The sequence below is a fragment of the Bos grunniens genome, chromosome 14 (genome assembly GCF_055505025.1).
Source record: "Bos grunniens cultivar Pamir isolate PY7600 chromosome 14, Bosgru_T2T1.0, whole genome shotgun sequence".
NCBI lineage: Eukaryota > Metazoa > Chordata > Mammalia > Artiodactyla > Bovidae > Bos > Bos grunniens.
The window spans coordinates 51643087-51658100 of NC_141178.1; the positions used below are offsets into that span (position 1 = coordinate 51643087).

Consider the following 15014-nt stretch of genomic DNA (forward strand, 5'->3'; position numbering starts at 1 on the left):
AGTTGTGGCTGAGTCTGGCTGTTCCATAGAGCTGGGTGGGAAGGATTTGCTTTTCTTTCTGGATGGCCAGCTCCTACTACTTTTTGGTTCTGTTCTTTCAACGATGTTTCAGTCCCTTTCTTTATATTTGATAGTTTTCAGTGTGTTGCCCAGCACAGTTATGCAAACTGACCAGGATGGGTAGAGGCAGGTAGTTTTTTGGTTTAAGGAATTCCTTCTACTTCTATAAAGTAGAAAGTATTTTCTACTAGAAAGAGTTGTGCTCAGTCGCATGCATCTCTTCTGGACGGAGCCTGCCAGGCTCCTCTGTCCATGGATTTCCCAGGCAAGAATACTGGAGCAGGTTGCCCTTTCCTACTCCGGAGGATCTTCCTGACCCAGGGATCAAACTAGCATCTCTTGTGTCTCCTGCATTGGCAGGCGAATTCTTTATCACTGGGCCACCAAGTTACCTTCTACATAAAATATGATTCACATTAGATCGGCCCCCCCAGAACAGATTAATGCCTGCCTTCCTTCTTTCCTTCCTTCCTTCCCTTCCTCCCCTCCTTTCTGACCACTCAATCAATAAATGTTATTGAGCTCTCTAACACTGGTGAGATATCTCACTAACTGGGGCCATGGCTTCTTTAGGAACCAAGCTACAAAGCTGATCTGTTTCTCCTGTTCACCTGAGAGCACCTTCAGGGAAGGGAGACTCTCATCCAGCTTTGTATCCCCAAAACCTGGCACAGGAGTTGGCGGTGGGTGGTTTTCAAGAGCATGATCTGTGTCTGTGTTCTTGCTGGTTGTGTGACCTTGTTCACTTATCCAACCTCTCCAAGGCTTGGTGTCATCATCTGTAAAATGGGAATGATAGTAATAACCCTCGTCAGGTTGTTTTGAGCATTAAATGGCATAATGCATGTAAAGCACTCATAGTGCCTGGCATATAGGGGTTCAACTGTATTATCAATACTAGGTTTACAGTAAAGTTATTGAACTAATGCTATTAGGACCTAGTCAGACCCTACTAATTTGCATGTAAATTGGGCAAGTCAATTTACCTCTTGGAGTGTCTGATTTTAAAAAGCTTACGTGGGACTTCCCTGGTGACTCAGGCAGTAAAGAATCTGCCTGCAGTGCAGGAGAGCCAGGTTTGGTCCCTGGGTTGGGATATCCCCTGGAGAAGGGAATGGCAACCCACTCCAGTATTCTTGCCTGGAGAATCCCATGGACGGAGGAGCCTGATGGGCTGCAGTCCATGAGTTTGCAAAGAGGACTGAGACACAACTGAGGACTGACTTTCACTTTCACTTCCCTGGCGGCGCAGTGGATGGGAATTCACTTGGCAATGTAGGGAACACGGGGTCGACGCTTGGTCCAGGAAGCTTCCACATGCCACTGGGCAGCTAAGCCCGTGTGCCACAACTACTGAAGCTGTGCACCTAGAGCCTGGGCTCTGCAACAAGAGAAGCCATTGCAATGAAAAGCCCAGGCGCCTCGAGTGCACCTCAGCTAGAGCGTAGCCCCCTCTCCCTGCAACTAGAGAAGGACTGCTTGTAGGAGTGAAGACCCAGTACAGCCAAAAATAAATAAATAAATAAAATTATATAAACATTTATTTGATAAATGAAAATTATAATATCTGCATGGATAATTATAATAAAATTATAATACCTTAATAGGATTGTAATGGAAATAGAGAAGATTGCTTTGTCCTTTGATTACAAAAATAACCCATCTCCAATAGATTATCTAAGCATAAACATCAGGAAGTAAGAAAAGCTACTGTGTTATTATAATGTTTTTAAAAAAGATGACAGATTCTTTAACTTGATAAAAGGCATCTACAAAAGCTCTACAGCTAACATCACAGTTAATATGGAAGAGTGAATGCTCTCTCCATAGGTTCAGGATCAAGACATGGATGTCTGCTCTCTCTTCTCTTATTTAATATAGTACTGGAAGTTCTAGCAATGCAATCAGGCAAGGAGATAAAAGGCATACATATTGGAAATGAAGAAATAAAACTGTCCCTGTTTGCAGATGACATAATTGTCAACATAGAAAATCCCAAGGAATCCACAGTAAACTTAAAGAATTAATAAGTGAGTTCAGCAAGTTTGCAGTGTTAGGTTTAGGATAAAATCTTACCGATCTTGGGCTAGTCAGAGTTCTTAGACTTCACATGAAAAGCATGATGCATAGAAGGAAAATGTGATAAATTGAATCTCATTAAATTAAAAATTTCTGCAGTATCTTGTAAAAATTACAGGGTATAACCTAAAAATTGTGAATCACTATATTGTACACCTATAGCATATATACGGAGAAGGCAATAGCACTCCACTCCAGTGTTCCTGCCTGGAGAATCCCATGGACGGAGGAGCCTGGTGGGCTGCCGTCTATGGGGTCGCACAGAGTCGGACACGACTGAAGCGACTTAGCGGCAGCAGCAGCAGCATAGCATATATAATATTGTATATCACCTATGCTGCTAAGTCACTTCAGTCGTGTCCGACTCTGTGTGACCCCATAGACGACAGCCCACCAGGCTCCCCCGTCCCTGGGATTCTCCAAGCAAGAACACTGGAGTGGGTTGCCATTTCCTTCTCCAATGCACGAAAGTGAAAAGTAGAAGTGAAGTCGATCAGTCGTGTCTGACTCTTTGCGACCCCTTGGACTGCAGCCTACCAGGCTCCTCCATCCATGGGATTTTCCAGGCAAGAGTACTGGAGTGGGGTGCCATTGCCTTCTCCAATATCACCTATACTTCAATTTAAAAAATATTAAAAACTTTTGCTCTGTGAAAAACCCTGTAAGAAGATGAAAAGGCAAGCAATCGACTGGGAGAAAAATATTTGCCAACCACATATCTGACAAAAGACTTATAACTAGACTATATGAACATTTTTTCAAAACTCAACAGTAAAAAAATAATCCAATTTGAAAACAGGCAAAAGACATGACCAGACATTTCACTAAAGAGGATACCAAATCCTCTTGCACAGATGGCAAATCAGTGCATGAAAACATGTTCAACATCATTAGCCATTAGAAAAATGCAAATTAAAATCACAGTGAGACCTACCAAAGTGGCTAAAATAAAAAAAAAATGTGGTAACACCAAGTGATGATGAGGATGCAGAGAAACTCACACATTTCTGATGGGAATGTAAAATTGTGCAATTCCCTACCAGTGGCTTTTAGCCCTTTCTGATGTAAATCCTTCAAGTCTACCCCTCATTTGCTAGCAAACCCTTTTCATTTTTTTGTTTGGTTTTAAATTTTTTATTTTATATTGGAGTGTAGCCAATTAACAATGTTGTTATAGTTTCAGGTGGACGACAAAAGGACTCAGCCATACAGGTACATATACATGTATCCATTCTCCCCCAATCCCTCCTCCCATCCAGGCTCCCACATAACACTGAGCAGAGTTCTGTGTGTTAAACAGTGGGTCCTGGTTGGTTATCCATTTTAAATATAGCAGTGTGTACATGTCAGTCCCAAACTCACTATCTATTTACCCCAGTCTTCCTCCAACTGCAAGCTTGTTCTCTCAGTCTGAGTCTATTTCTGTTTTGTGAATAAGCTCATTTGTATCATTTCTTTTTAGATTTTGCATAAAGGGGATGTCATATGATATTTCTTCTTTTCTATATGACTTATTTCACTCAGGATGACGATCTCTAGGTCCCTCCATTTTGCTGCAAATGGCATTATTTTGTTCTTTTTAATGGCTGAGTAATTTTCCATTGTATAGATGTACCACATCCTCTTTATCCGTTCCTCTGTCTATGGACATTTAGTGAAAGAAAGTAAAAGTGTTCATCAGTCATGCCTGACTCTTTGCGACATCATGGACTGTAGCCTGCCAGATTCCCCTGTCCGTGGAATTCTCCAGGCAAGAATACTGATATTCCCTAAGTTTGTATGGGAGGGGGTCAGAGAGGGAACAGTTCTCAAATTTTCCCTGAATGCCCACTAAGCGCCCCCTGCCTCCGGCAATGTGATGGGAACTGCTGCATAAGACACCCCGCCTCCCCTCTCAAGGGCCCAAGTAGTCACCTGAGAGCAGAAACACCATAAGTGGGGGAGCACTCTTAGCCTGTCCCCATCCTGGCCCCTACAAGAAACTTTGGCTTCGCTGGCTTGGCCTCCAGCCTTCTTAGGGGGGAAATGGGATACCCAGTGTGAAGGACAGAACTGAGTTTCCCCAAAATCGTGTGCTGAAGCCCCAACCTCCAGTACCTCACATGTGACTGCATTTGGAGACAGGGCATGTAAAGAAGTATAAGGTTAATCAAATGAGCGGGCCCTAATCTAATCTGTCTGGTGTCCTTAGAAGAAGAGGAAATTTGGACACAAAAGAAACACCAGAGATGCACACAGGAAGGACCATGCTGCTGCTGCTGCTGCTGCTAAGTCGCTTCAGTCGTGTCCGACTCTGCCATTGCCATGGAAGGATGCAATAAGACCATGCAAGAAGGCGCCACCTGCAGGCCAAGGAGAGAGATGTCAGGACAAATCAAACCTGTCAATGCCTTGTGGTAAAGAACTTGCCTGCCAGTGCAGGAGATGTAAGAGACGCAGGTTCAATCCCTGGGTCAGGAAGATCCCCTGGAGGAGGGCATGGCAACCCACTCCAGTATTCTTGCCTGGAGAATCCCATGGACAGAAGAGCCCGGTGGGCTATAGTCTATGGGGTCTAGCAAAGAGTCGGACACAACTGAAGTGACTTACCACTCGTAAAAAGGAGAATTTTTGTTTTCTTTTTTACAAACAGAGGTAAGACAGAGTGATCTTACTAGTCTGTTAACCCCATAGCTGGGAGATCTTTTATTCTTTATACCAATTTTACAAAAATGAAACTCAATGCCCTGGTACTTACTGCAGTTTTTAATAGTCACATCCTGATTGCAGCCAATACCGTGGTCTTCCTCAATGCTGCAGTCACTAGTGAGTGTCTCCTTTCTGTCTGGGCTTTGATGGAAGAACCTCTCCATACCCTGAAAAGGCTTCAGCCTGAAAAGCAGGTGGAAACGAAGGAGGAAGGGGCTTCATGGTGAGGCCGGCACAGTGGGAAAGAGGCAGGGTGGTGCCTGGGGTTGGGGTCTCCCACTCTGGGGGAGACGATGTCCTGTGGTCGTGTCCTGGTCCTGTCCTGACCCTCATCATGGACTCATGGTCCTGCTCTGCGCTGGGTGGGACTAATTCCAGCTGGAATCTCCTGAATTTGAAATATGAGAAAATTGCAATCCATGGGTTCAGTGGTTCTTAACATGTGGTCTCAGACTAGCAGCATCACCTGGGAACTAGTTCAGAATGCACCTACTAAATTAGAAACCCTGGGGCTGGGACCCAGAAACCCATGTTTTTCCAAACTCTCCAGAAGTTTCTGTGCACGTTGAAGGTTGAGACTGCAGCTTTGTTTTTCTCACCACCTATGCAGAGAAGCTGCCAAACAGGTCCCAGAGCAGCCTCATTTTCCTAAATGAAACTTACCCAACAACAGATCCCTGAGTTCAAACCCAGGCTGACAAGATCTGAATTTCTGGGGGATGGAAGAAAGGCCTGGTGATCTCTATCTTTCTAAACTAGTGCCCCAGGTCATTCTTGTCCTGGGGTAAGTTTAGAGGCCCTTGGTACCCAGCTGACATCATGTAGGGGTGTTCGGGAAGGGAAGAGAACTCACAAGTGCTGAGTATAGACTGTAGGTCAGGCACTTCCTGCAGACATTTATAACAACCCTGTAAAGTGAGGTTTCTTTAGTTGCTCAGTCATGTCCAGCTCTTTTCAATCTCATGGACTGTAACCCGCCAGGCTCCTCTGTCCATGGGTTTCCCACACAAGAATACTGGAGTGGGTTGACACTTCCTCCTCCAGGGGATCTTCCTGACCTAGGGATGGAAACTGCATCTCCTGCATGTCCTGCATTGGCAGGCAGGTTCTTTACCACTGAGCCACCAGGGAAGTTCAAAATGGCCATACTTTAACGTAAAAATTCTATTTGGGGATTCATTAATCTAAGAAGTTAATTTAGAATATGAGACAAGCCACATGTACCTTCTCATTTATTCACTGTGATGGTGGTGGTAGGAGTAAAAATTTGGAAGCACTTTTGGTGCCCTGTAATATGAATAAATGATTAAATTCCTATTCAGTAAACTGTTATGTACCTTCTAAAATAATGGTCCTGAAGATTATATGGCAACACAGAAAATACTTAAAATGTCATGGCTTAAGGGAAAAGAGCTAGAAACGACACCATCAAATTAAAAAGATGGAAAGAAAATATAGCCAATGATCACAGCTGTGTTTGGGTAATGATATGATGGTAGTTTTTCTTTATTTCTTTCCGCTCATGATTATTTTAATCAGTTTCCAATTTTATAAGTTAGAAAACCAATTAAAAGCACTCAAAGAAAAAAGTCAATTTTAAAGCCAGAAGAAATGAGACGGAGTTACTTTGAAGTTGGCTGTCCCACATGTAGTTTCATGAGGGATTTCACATGGGACAAAATTACAGTTAGAGCAGTTTGGGGGGGTGGGGAGATATGCATTAATTCTGAGAGTTATTGGGGTGGCTGGAAAGAATAATAGCATGAGAAACTAGACCCTCCTACCCCCAGCTGCCAGTAATTCAACCTAAGGCTTTAAGAACCAATTTCTTCCCATTCAAAGTGTGGTTTATCCCTGGGGACCACCTTCCACAGGCCATTGTGATGGTGATGGAGCAGGCTGTGGCCTGGCCTCCTCACCAACTCCCAGAGGACCCAGCATTCAATGGAGGAGCCTGGGCAGCTGTCTCCGCTAGGGGTTGCTGGTCATCAGAGGCCCTGCAGCCTGTGCAATGTTGACCTGGAGGTGAACAACCCCCTTTCTCATACCCACTCCCCAGGGGCGACAGTCCCTCATTAGAGTACAGTTTCTAATCTAAACAACCATTAATCTTTCTCAGGGTTAAAAGGCCAGAAAAGCCGTTTTTGCTCTCTATTTTGATACTGTACTTGTCTCTGTTTTACAAGAGCAGACTCACCTCATTGACCACTGGAAAACACCCCCCAGCTGTGTCCACAGACATACTCATAAGGACAATCCCAGTACAGCCCTCCTCTGGGCACGGGAAAGGGACAGAAGTGCAACACACCAGCAGTTTATTGTGGCTTGTGGCAAAAATTAAGAAACAGGACCTGCGTGAAACAAATTGGTGATTTTGTATCAAGAAATAAATTAGGGATGATGTATTTTAAGTGAAAATGCCACCATATGTGATAATTTTATGAAAGTAATATTATATAAACTTTTGAATAGGATTCCTTTAATTTTCCTTTCCTTAACAACTATATTAATCCATGTAAATGGAGCTGTGACCCCTAGGAACAGTTTGATCATTTAAGGAAATCAATCGATAAGTAGAATCCAACTTGAAAAAATGTATGTAATTGTTGTTTCAGATACACAAATATGTTTGGTTTACAGAAATTGACATGATCTCTTGTGTCATACTCTTAAGTCAAGAAATACATCTCTTCTGTATTCTCAAATTGTGAGGACTGAAATGATGGGATTAAAAACACGAGGCTTCCTAAATCTGTTTCTTCATGTTTGACCTTTAAATCCTTCCTCTAAGAGTCATCTCAGCATGAATACCAAGCACCCCTCCTGGTGAGTCACAGTGAGACATCTGTGTACTGGTGGAAATGGCATGGAACATTTCAGAGAGATAACGAATGCATTTTCATATCTCAAATGATTTTAAATTTCCCAAACTCAAAATCTCACATTAAGGACAGGGTAGTACCTGAAATCCAGTCAGGGCATTTTCAAGCTTGCAGAGGACTTGGTTGAATAAAAAGTAAGACTCAGATAGAGCGAGGGGCTGGAAATGGAATCCAGGGTTCTAATGATGCCAAATCATCTTACAAAATACATTACAAGAGGCCCCAAATTTTCCTGGACATTCTTGGTGGGGGCCATATATATTTTTGCTATGCCAAATGTACTTTTTTTCTTTCTTTTAATTAAAAAAAATTTATTTTTAATTAGAGGATCATTGCTTTACAGAATTGTATTGGTTTCTGCCAAATATCCACATGAATCAGCCATAGGTATACCTAAGTCCCCTCCCTCTTGAACCACCCTCCCACCTTCCTCCCTGACAAATGTATTTTGAAATATTTATTAAACATTTATTTGTTTATTAAAGTTTCCTAAAGGACTCAGATGGTGACTGCAGCCATGAAATTAAAAGACGCTTACTCCTTGGAAGGAAAGTTATGTCCAACCTAGATAGCATATTCAAAAGCAGAGAGATTACTTTGCCAACAAAGGTCTGTCTAGTCAAGGCTATGGTTTTTCCTGTGGTCATGTATGGATGTGAGAGTTGGACTGTGAAGAAGGCTGAGCGCTGAAGAATTGATGCTTTTGAACTGTGGTGTTGGAGAAGACTCTTGAGAGTCCCTTGGACTGCAAGGAAATCCAACCAGTCCATTCTGAAGGAGATCAGCCCTGGGATTTCTTTGGAAGGAATGATGCTAAAGCTGAAACTCCAGTACTTTGGCCACCTCATGCGAAGAGTTGACTCATTGGAAAAGACTCTGATGCTGGGAGGGATTGGGGGCAGGAGGAGAAGGGGACACCAGAGGATGAGATGGCTGGATGGCATCACTGACTCGATGGACGTGAGTCTGAGTGAACTCTGGGAGTTGGTGATGGACAGGGAGGCCTGGCGTGCTGAGATTCATGGGGTCGCAAAGAGTTGGACACGACTGAGCGACTGAACTGAACTGAACTGAAAGGATCTCAGATTGACAGAGAGTTTCACTGTTCTCTACCTTATTTACAAAGCTTCTGCTCTCAGAATCCACGATTCCCCTAAAAAGCTGGAGGGAATTTTAGCTAGATATAGTCTGCAAGGTAGAGCTGAAATTCTATTGAAACTCTCTTGTGCTTGCCTTTTGGGCACTTGGCATAAAGAATTTGAACATTCATTCTATAGGAACTAAAATTACACCTCAGTGATTCTAAGTTAAAAAAAATATAAATACATATGTATACATATAATTTTCTATAACTATATATGTGCACAAATTATAGGGAGAACATATATTTTAAATTTTTGTTATTTTTTAGTGGTGATTATCTTCTGGATGGCACATTGTGAACAAATGTTTTCTTCTGTGTTTCTTTGTGTTACCAGGTTTTGGTACTGAACATGTTTTATGTGTGTAATTAGAGAAGACCACCTGCCCAATAAACAATATTTAAATGTTATTTTTAAAATCCCAAGTAAACAAAGATGTTTAAAGAGATAAACCTGCCCCAGGCAGGTTGAATGGCACAGTAATGCCCTTCTCATCTGTTTTTTAAAAAATCTTGATGTAATTATGTACTTCACTTGATTAAAACTTTAGTCCAATTTAAAATACAGATAAATATGCAGGTACACTGAAACCTAGAGCTTTCCAGGTGGTGCTAGTGGTAAAGAACCTGCCTGCCAATGCAGGAGATGCAGGAGATGCAGGAGAATCGGGTGTGATCCCTGGGGTTGGTCAGATTTCCTGGAGGAGGAAATGGCAACCAGCTCCAGTATTCTTGCCCAGGAAATCCCACGGACAGAGGGGTGGGCTACAGTCTATGGGGTCGAAAAGAGTTGGACACGACTGAACAACTGAGCACACATGATGTATTTATCTATACACTATTAATGAATACTTAAGTTCTTTCAAATATTTTATTATTAGAAAATGTGCTGCCAGAAACACTCTTGCCATATTCTTTACACACTTGTGCTAGAATTTTATAGAATACATTTCTAGATGTGGGGTTGATTACTGGGCAAAGAGTACATGCATTAACATTTTTGGTAGATATTGAGTATTTGCCCTTTTGATCCATGGAGCAAGGGCAGTCTGCAGGGTTTGGGGTAAGAACATGGATCCCTGAAGTCTGTCTGAGGCTCCAGCGTGGTGGGCGTTTGTCCAGGCTGCCCTATGGAAGTAGCTGGATTTGGAGCATCAGAGAATCTTCTACAGGATAAATTTATATCACATTCAAGCTGGTAACGAGGGAGTTATATGTGGAGGTGAAAAGACAAAATTCTTGCTAGATCAACTTCTGTTACCAGAACTATGATGGCCAAGGGTAGTTCTTTCAGTGAAAATGAAAATTAATACAGTTTCATTGATGCTTCAAACAGAGCAGATAGATCCTCTTCTGACTGAGGGCGTGGTGCAAGCTTGGTGACTCTTTCCTGAAACAGTAAACAAAAATAGTTACCCAGGGCTTTGCAAAGACAGTTTGTAAAAGCTACTTGTATGTAAATTAACTCAGTCATGAGAAACAGTGACTTGATAGTAGTCATAGTTTTGAAAGTCATATTTCTTATTGGCTTCGTACTCGCTGATTCCCAACTCAGAATTTATCAAGTGAGACCTCTTTCCCACAAAGCTTTCAAAAGCCATTACTGTTGCCTGAGGGCCTTCTACCCATATATTCAGAAGCTCATCAGCTTCGGGAAAAACACCACCTACAGTGACCAAGCTATGTGGATCAGGCACCCCTGCCAGGCTCTCCCTGTGCAGAGGGCACGGCCCCAAGCCCTGCATGTGCTGCCAAGGAAAACAGAACAGGGTCATCCTTGACTTCAAAGACTTTGCAACTTGGACTTAAGGTATACTAGGAAGGACTTCACCAGGACATTAACTTTCAGGCTGCGGGCAACAAGTGACTTAAAAAAAAAAAAAAATTAACTAAGATTTTATCTCTACCTCCTCAAACAAATTCCATGATTCCCTTAATTTCTCCAGTGATCATTGAGCCGAGTCAGCAAAGACACCAGCCCCTCCTACTGCTATGGTCAGTCCTGTCAGTGGCTCCTTACCCCCAAATTTCCAGGCCTAAATGAAATTAAGAAACATGCCAGTGTTTGGTTGGGTTTTTGTGGGTCTCTGGGTCTGTTTTCTGTGATGAGCACTGGTGTAGGGGCACACCTGGTAGAAGGGGGAAGGTCCAGGGGGCAGGGCTGCGGCCAGCACCCCACACAGCAAACAGGTGCTCAACAGTTACTGGATGAATAAAGATAGCAGGAGGGGACACTGGCATCTCAAGGTTCACATGTACAAGATAGGACCTGACTCCACCTTCCACTTTTCCTTAGGCAAAAACCTAGAGTCATCCCTTTAAAAAAAAAAAAAAAACTATTTGGCTGCTCCAGGGCTTAGTTGTAGCACGAAGGATATTTAGTTGCAACATGTGGGACCTAGTTCACTGACCAGGGATCGAACCCAGGCCCCCTGCATTGGGAACATGAAGTCTTAGCCACTGGACCACCAGTGAAGTCCCTAGGAGTCATCTTTGATTGCCCTTTCTGTTCTCTGCAAGTTCAGGCCATCAGCAAGTCTGTCAGATTTACCTGCCAAATAAATCCCCAATCAGACCACTTCTCACCTCTCCGTCCATCACAGCCTGTCTTACTCACTGCATGCTCCTGTCCTACTTGAAAATCCTCTAAGAGCTACTTCCACTTTTGCTCCACTCTCATCCTCTTCAGGTCATTCTCCCCCATGGCAGCCAGAGTGATGGTCCCGCATTACAAGTCTGATCACACCATTTCCTTGCTTAACGCCCTCCAATGCAATTAGAAGAACAAAACCATATCCCCTAACCCCAGCCAGACCTGGCCCTGCTTCTCACCCCAGCTCTGATTCTTCTCACACTCACTCAACTCACGTGGACCCACCATCCCTTTTCAGTCCCATGAAAATGCTGTCTTCACCGTATCTCAGGGTCTTTCCCCTCTGCCTGAAATGCTTCTCTCAGCTCTTCACCCAGCTGCCTCAGCCTCCAATCAGAGGCCTTCTCTGACCACATCCGCTGGAGTTCCCGCCACACTGTCCCATGTGAAATCACTATCTCATCACCCAGGACTCCTTCAGACTGCTCATCATTATGTGAAGTGATTTCATTCATATCTTATTTATAGATTTGATCAGATGTCTATTGTCTGTCTTCCTCACTAGAATGTAAGATCCATGAGGGATGGAAGGGACTTTTATTTTCTTAGCTGTATCCCATACAATTCATGATATATATTAAGATGCCAATAAGTATTTGTCAGGTAAAAGTAAGAATGAAAAGAAGGAAGGACGCATTAAAAAAAATTAACTTTAAAGCATCTAAATATAAAGACCTAAATGTAAGAGCTAAAACCTTAAAACTCTTAGAAGAAAATGGGAAAATGTTAATGACTGGGTTTTGCAGTGATTTCTTGGATATGACATCAGCAAACAGGCAACAAAAGAAAAAAGAGATAAACTGGACTACATCAAAATTTAAAACTTTTATGCCTCAAGGGACACTATATCAAGAGTGAAAAGACAACTTTACAGAATGGGAGAAAATATTTTCAAATCATATGTATATCTAATAAGGGGTTAGTATCCAAAATAGATACATAATTGCTACAACTAAATAGCTAAAAACTCCAAACAACTCAACTCAAAAATAGACAGGGGACTTGAATAGATGTTTCTTCAAAGAAGTTATGTAGCTAACCAGCAGATGAAATGATGCTCAATGTCATTAGGAAAATACAAGTGAAAACCGTGAGTTACCATTCATACCTATTGGGATGGCTATCCAAAAAATGGAAAATAATGGTGAAGCTGCAGAGAAACTGGAACCCTCGTGCATTGTTGGTGAGAATGTAAATGGTACAGCCATTATGGCAGCTTGTCAGTTAAACACAACACGTCTATTCCTTGGATATATACCCAAGTGAACTGAAAGCAAGGACTAAAACAGATACTTGTACACTGATGTTCATACTTGCACTATGCACAATAGCTGAACAGTGGGAACAACCCAAGTGCCCAACTGCAGTTGAACAGATAAACAAAATGTGGCCTATCCACATGACGAAATGTTATTCAGCCATAAGAAGGAATGGTATTCTGACACACTGAAGGCATTATGCTAAGTGAAGACATGATGCAGACACAAAAGGACAAATACTGTATGATTCCACTTACATGAAGTACCTAGGATAGGCAAATTCAGAGTGCTAGAAAGAATAGAGGCTGCCCCAGGCGGGGACTCCTCCTCTGAGTGTGAGGAGTTACTGTTTACCATTCGGCGATAGAGAAGAGCTGCTATCTGGCCTGACTTAAAAATTCTGGGGGCTTCCCTGGTGGTTAAGAATCCGCCTTGCAGTGCGCAGACACCGGTTTGATCCCTGATCTGGGGCACGCCCACGAGCATGCAATGACTGAGTCCACGTGCTACAACCACCGCAGCAGTGCACCCCAGAGCTGGTGCTCCACAACAAGAGAGACCACTGAAACGAGAAACCCGTGCACTGCGGTTAGAGAGTAACCCCTGCTTGCTGCAACCAGAGTAAACCTGCATGCAGCAAGGACAATCCAACGCAGCCAAAAAATTCTGAAAATGAAAAAATAAAAGTCCTGGAAATGGATAGTGCTGATGGTTGCATACCACTTACGTGTACTTAATGGCATTGAGTTGTACACTTAAAAATGATTAAAATAGTAAATTTTATGTCAGGTATGTTTTACCACAATAGAAAAAAAAAAGGAATGGATGGACAGATAGAAGAAGGCTCAGGGACATTGCTGAAGAGCATGGGTGAAGCCAAGGTAAAGCTCTTATCCCAACACACCTTGTACAGATGCTAAAGAATTTTGAAAATCCACAGCAAGGCAGAGACTTGTTCATGGTGACTTATGTACATGCTTGTTTGTGGCAGGTCCGGGACTGAAGTTGGGTATTTGCTGTGGCTGAAAATGGCCACATTCTGTTCATAACAGCAGAGTCTTATCTGATGAGCTCAAGGGCCCTTGTGCGTGAGTGCTCAGTCGCTTCAGTCGTGTCCAACTGTTTGCAACCGTAAGGACTGTAGCCTGCCAGGCTCCTCCATCCATGGAATTCTCCAGGCAAGAATACTGGAGTGGGTTGCTACGCCCTCCCCCAGGGAATCTTCTTGACTCAGGGACAAACCCGAATCTCCTGCATTGCAGGCTGAGCCACAGGGGAAGATTCAAGGGCCCTTAAAACAACCCTGTTCATCTTGGGTGACATAGTTCAGGACTCTTAGCTCAGGCCAAGCTGAGCTCAGTTTCTTTTTCACATTTCTGACTCCCAACAATTGGTTCCAGGCTTCCTTGGTGGCTCAGTGGTAAAGAACCTGCCTGCCAATGCAGGAGACAGAAGAGACACAGGTTCGATCCCTGGGTTGGGAAGAACCTCTGGAGAAGGAAATGGCAGCCCACTCCACTGTTCTTGCCTGAGAAATCCCATGGACAGAGAAGCCTGGCGGGCTACAGTCCAAGGGGTCACAAAACAGACATGACTTCACTGCTAAACAACAACAACAAACAACTGGTTCCATGGGGGTAAGGTCTGTGATATTTCCTTGCACAGATCACCCGTGCCCTGTAAAAGCTAATATCTGAGAAATCGGACATGCTCCGTACCATGCTCTTATTTATAGACACACAAGACTGAAGGACAAGTGAGTAACGCAGACACTGAAATAAATTCAGACTACCACTTTTAGCTCATTCATAAAGCAACATTTCAACGGGCCTGTCTGCCAGGGAGTGGAAGTGCTCACTTTTGTCCCCAGCTCTTCTCAGTAATGAGATGTTTTGATTTGAGATGTAAATGTTACTTTCCAGAGGTTTCAGAAATCCAGCCCGGAAGATTCATGTATTTTTGCCTGCCCCCGAGCAGCCAAGCCATGGTGACTGGACACCTCTATCCTCCGGGCTCCTGTGTGCTGCCATCAGTAGGGGCTGTGGTGTTTGGTCAGGAATGACTGGCCTGGTTGTTCCTTCCAGCGAAGACTGATTCCCCTTTGCTGAACATAAAAGAAGCCTTATCGAGTATCAACTACACAAAACATCCTTTCTGGTGATGTTCTCTGCAGCAACCAGTGTATCCCTCCCACCACCTTAAGTCCTGTAGACACTAACAAGTGAAGATGAGTCTGTTGAGTGTGTACCATT

At 43.3% G+C, this 15014-nt stretch overlaps 1 protein-coding gene across 2 annotated transcripts in view; it reads right to left on the reverse strand.

The window, feature by feature from the left end:
* Positions 1 to 9707: 9707 nt before the first annotated feature.
* Positions 9708 to 15014, reverse strand: part of ADHFE1 (alcohol dehydrogenase iron containing 1) — a 32967-nt gene continuing 27660 nt past the window's right edge. For both annotated transcript variants that reach the window (XR_015140799.1, XM_086336758.1), the window contains one exon: positions 9708 to 10240. Coding sequence is in view for 1 of the 2 variants with exons in the window: in XM_086336758.1 (XP_086192884.1) it covers positions 10157 to 10240 (84 nt within the window). In the remaining variant the exon portion in view is untranslated. The remainder of the gene's footprint in view (positions 10241 to 15014) is intronic.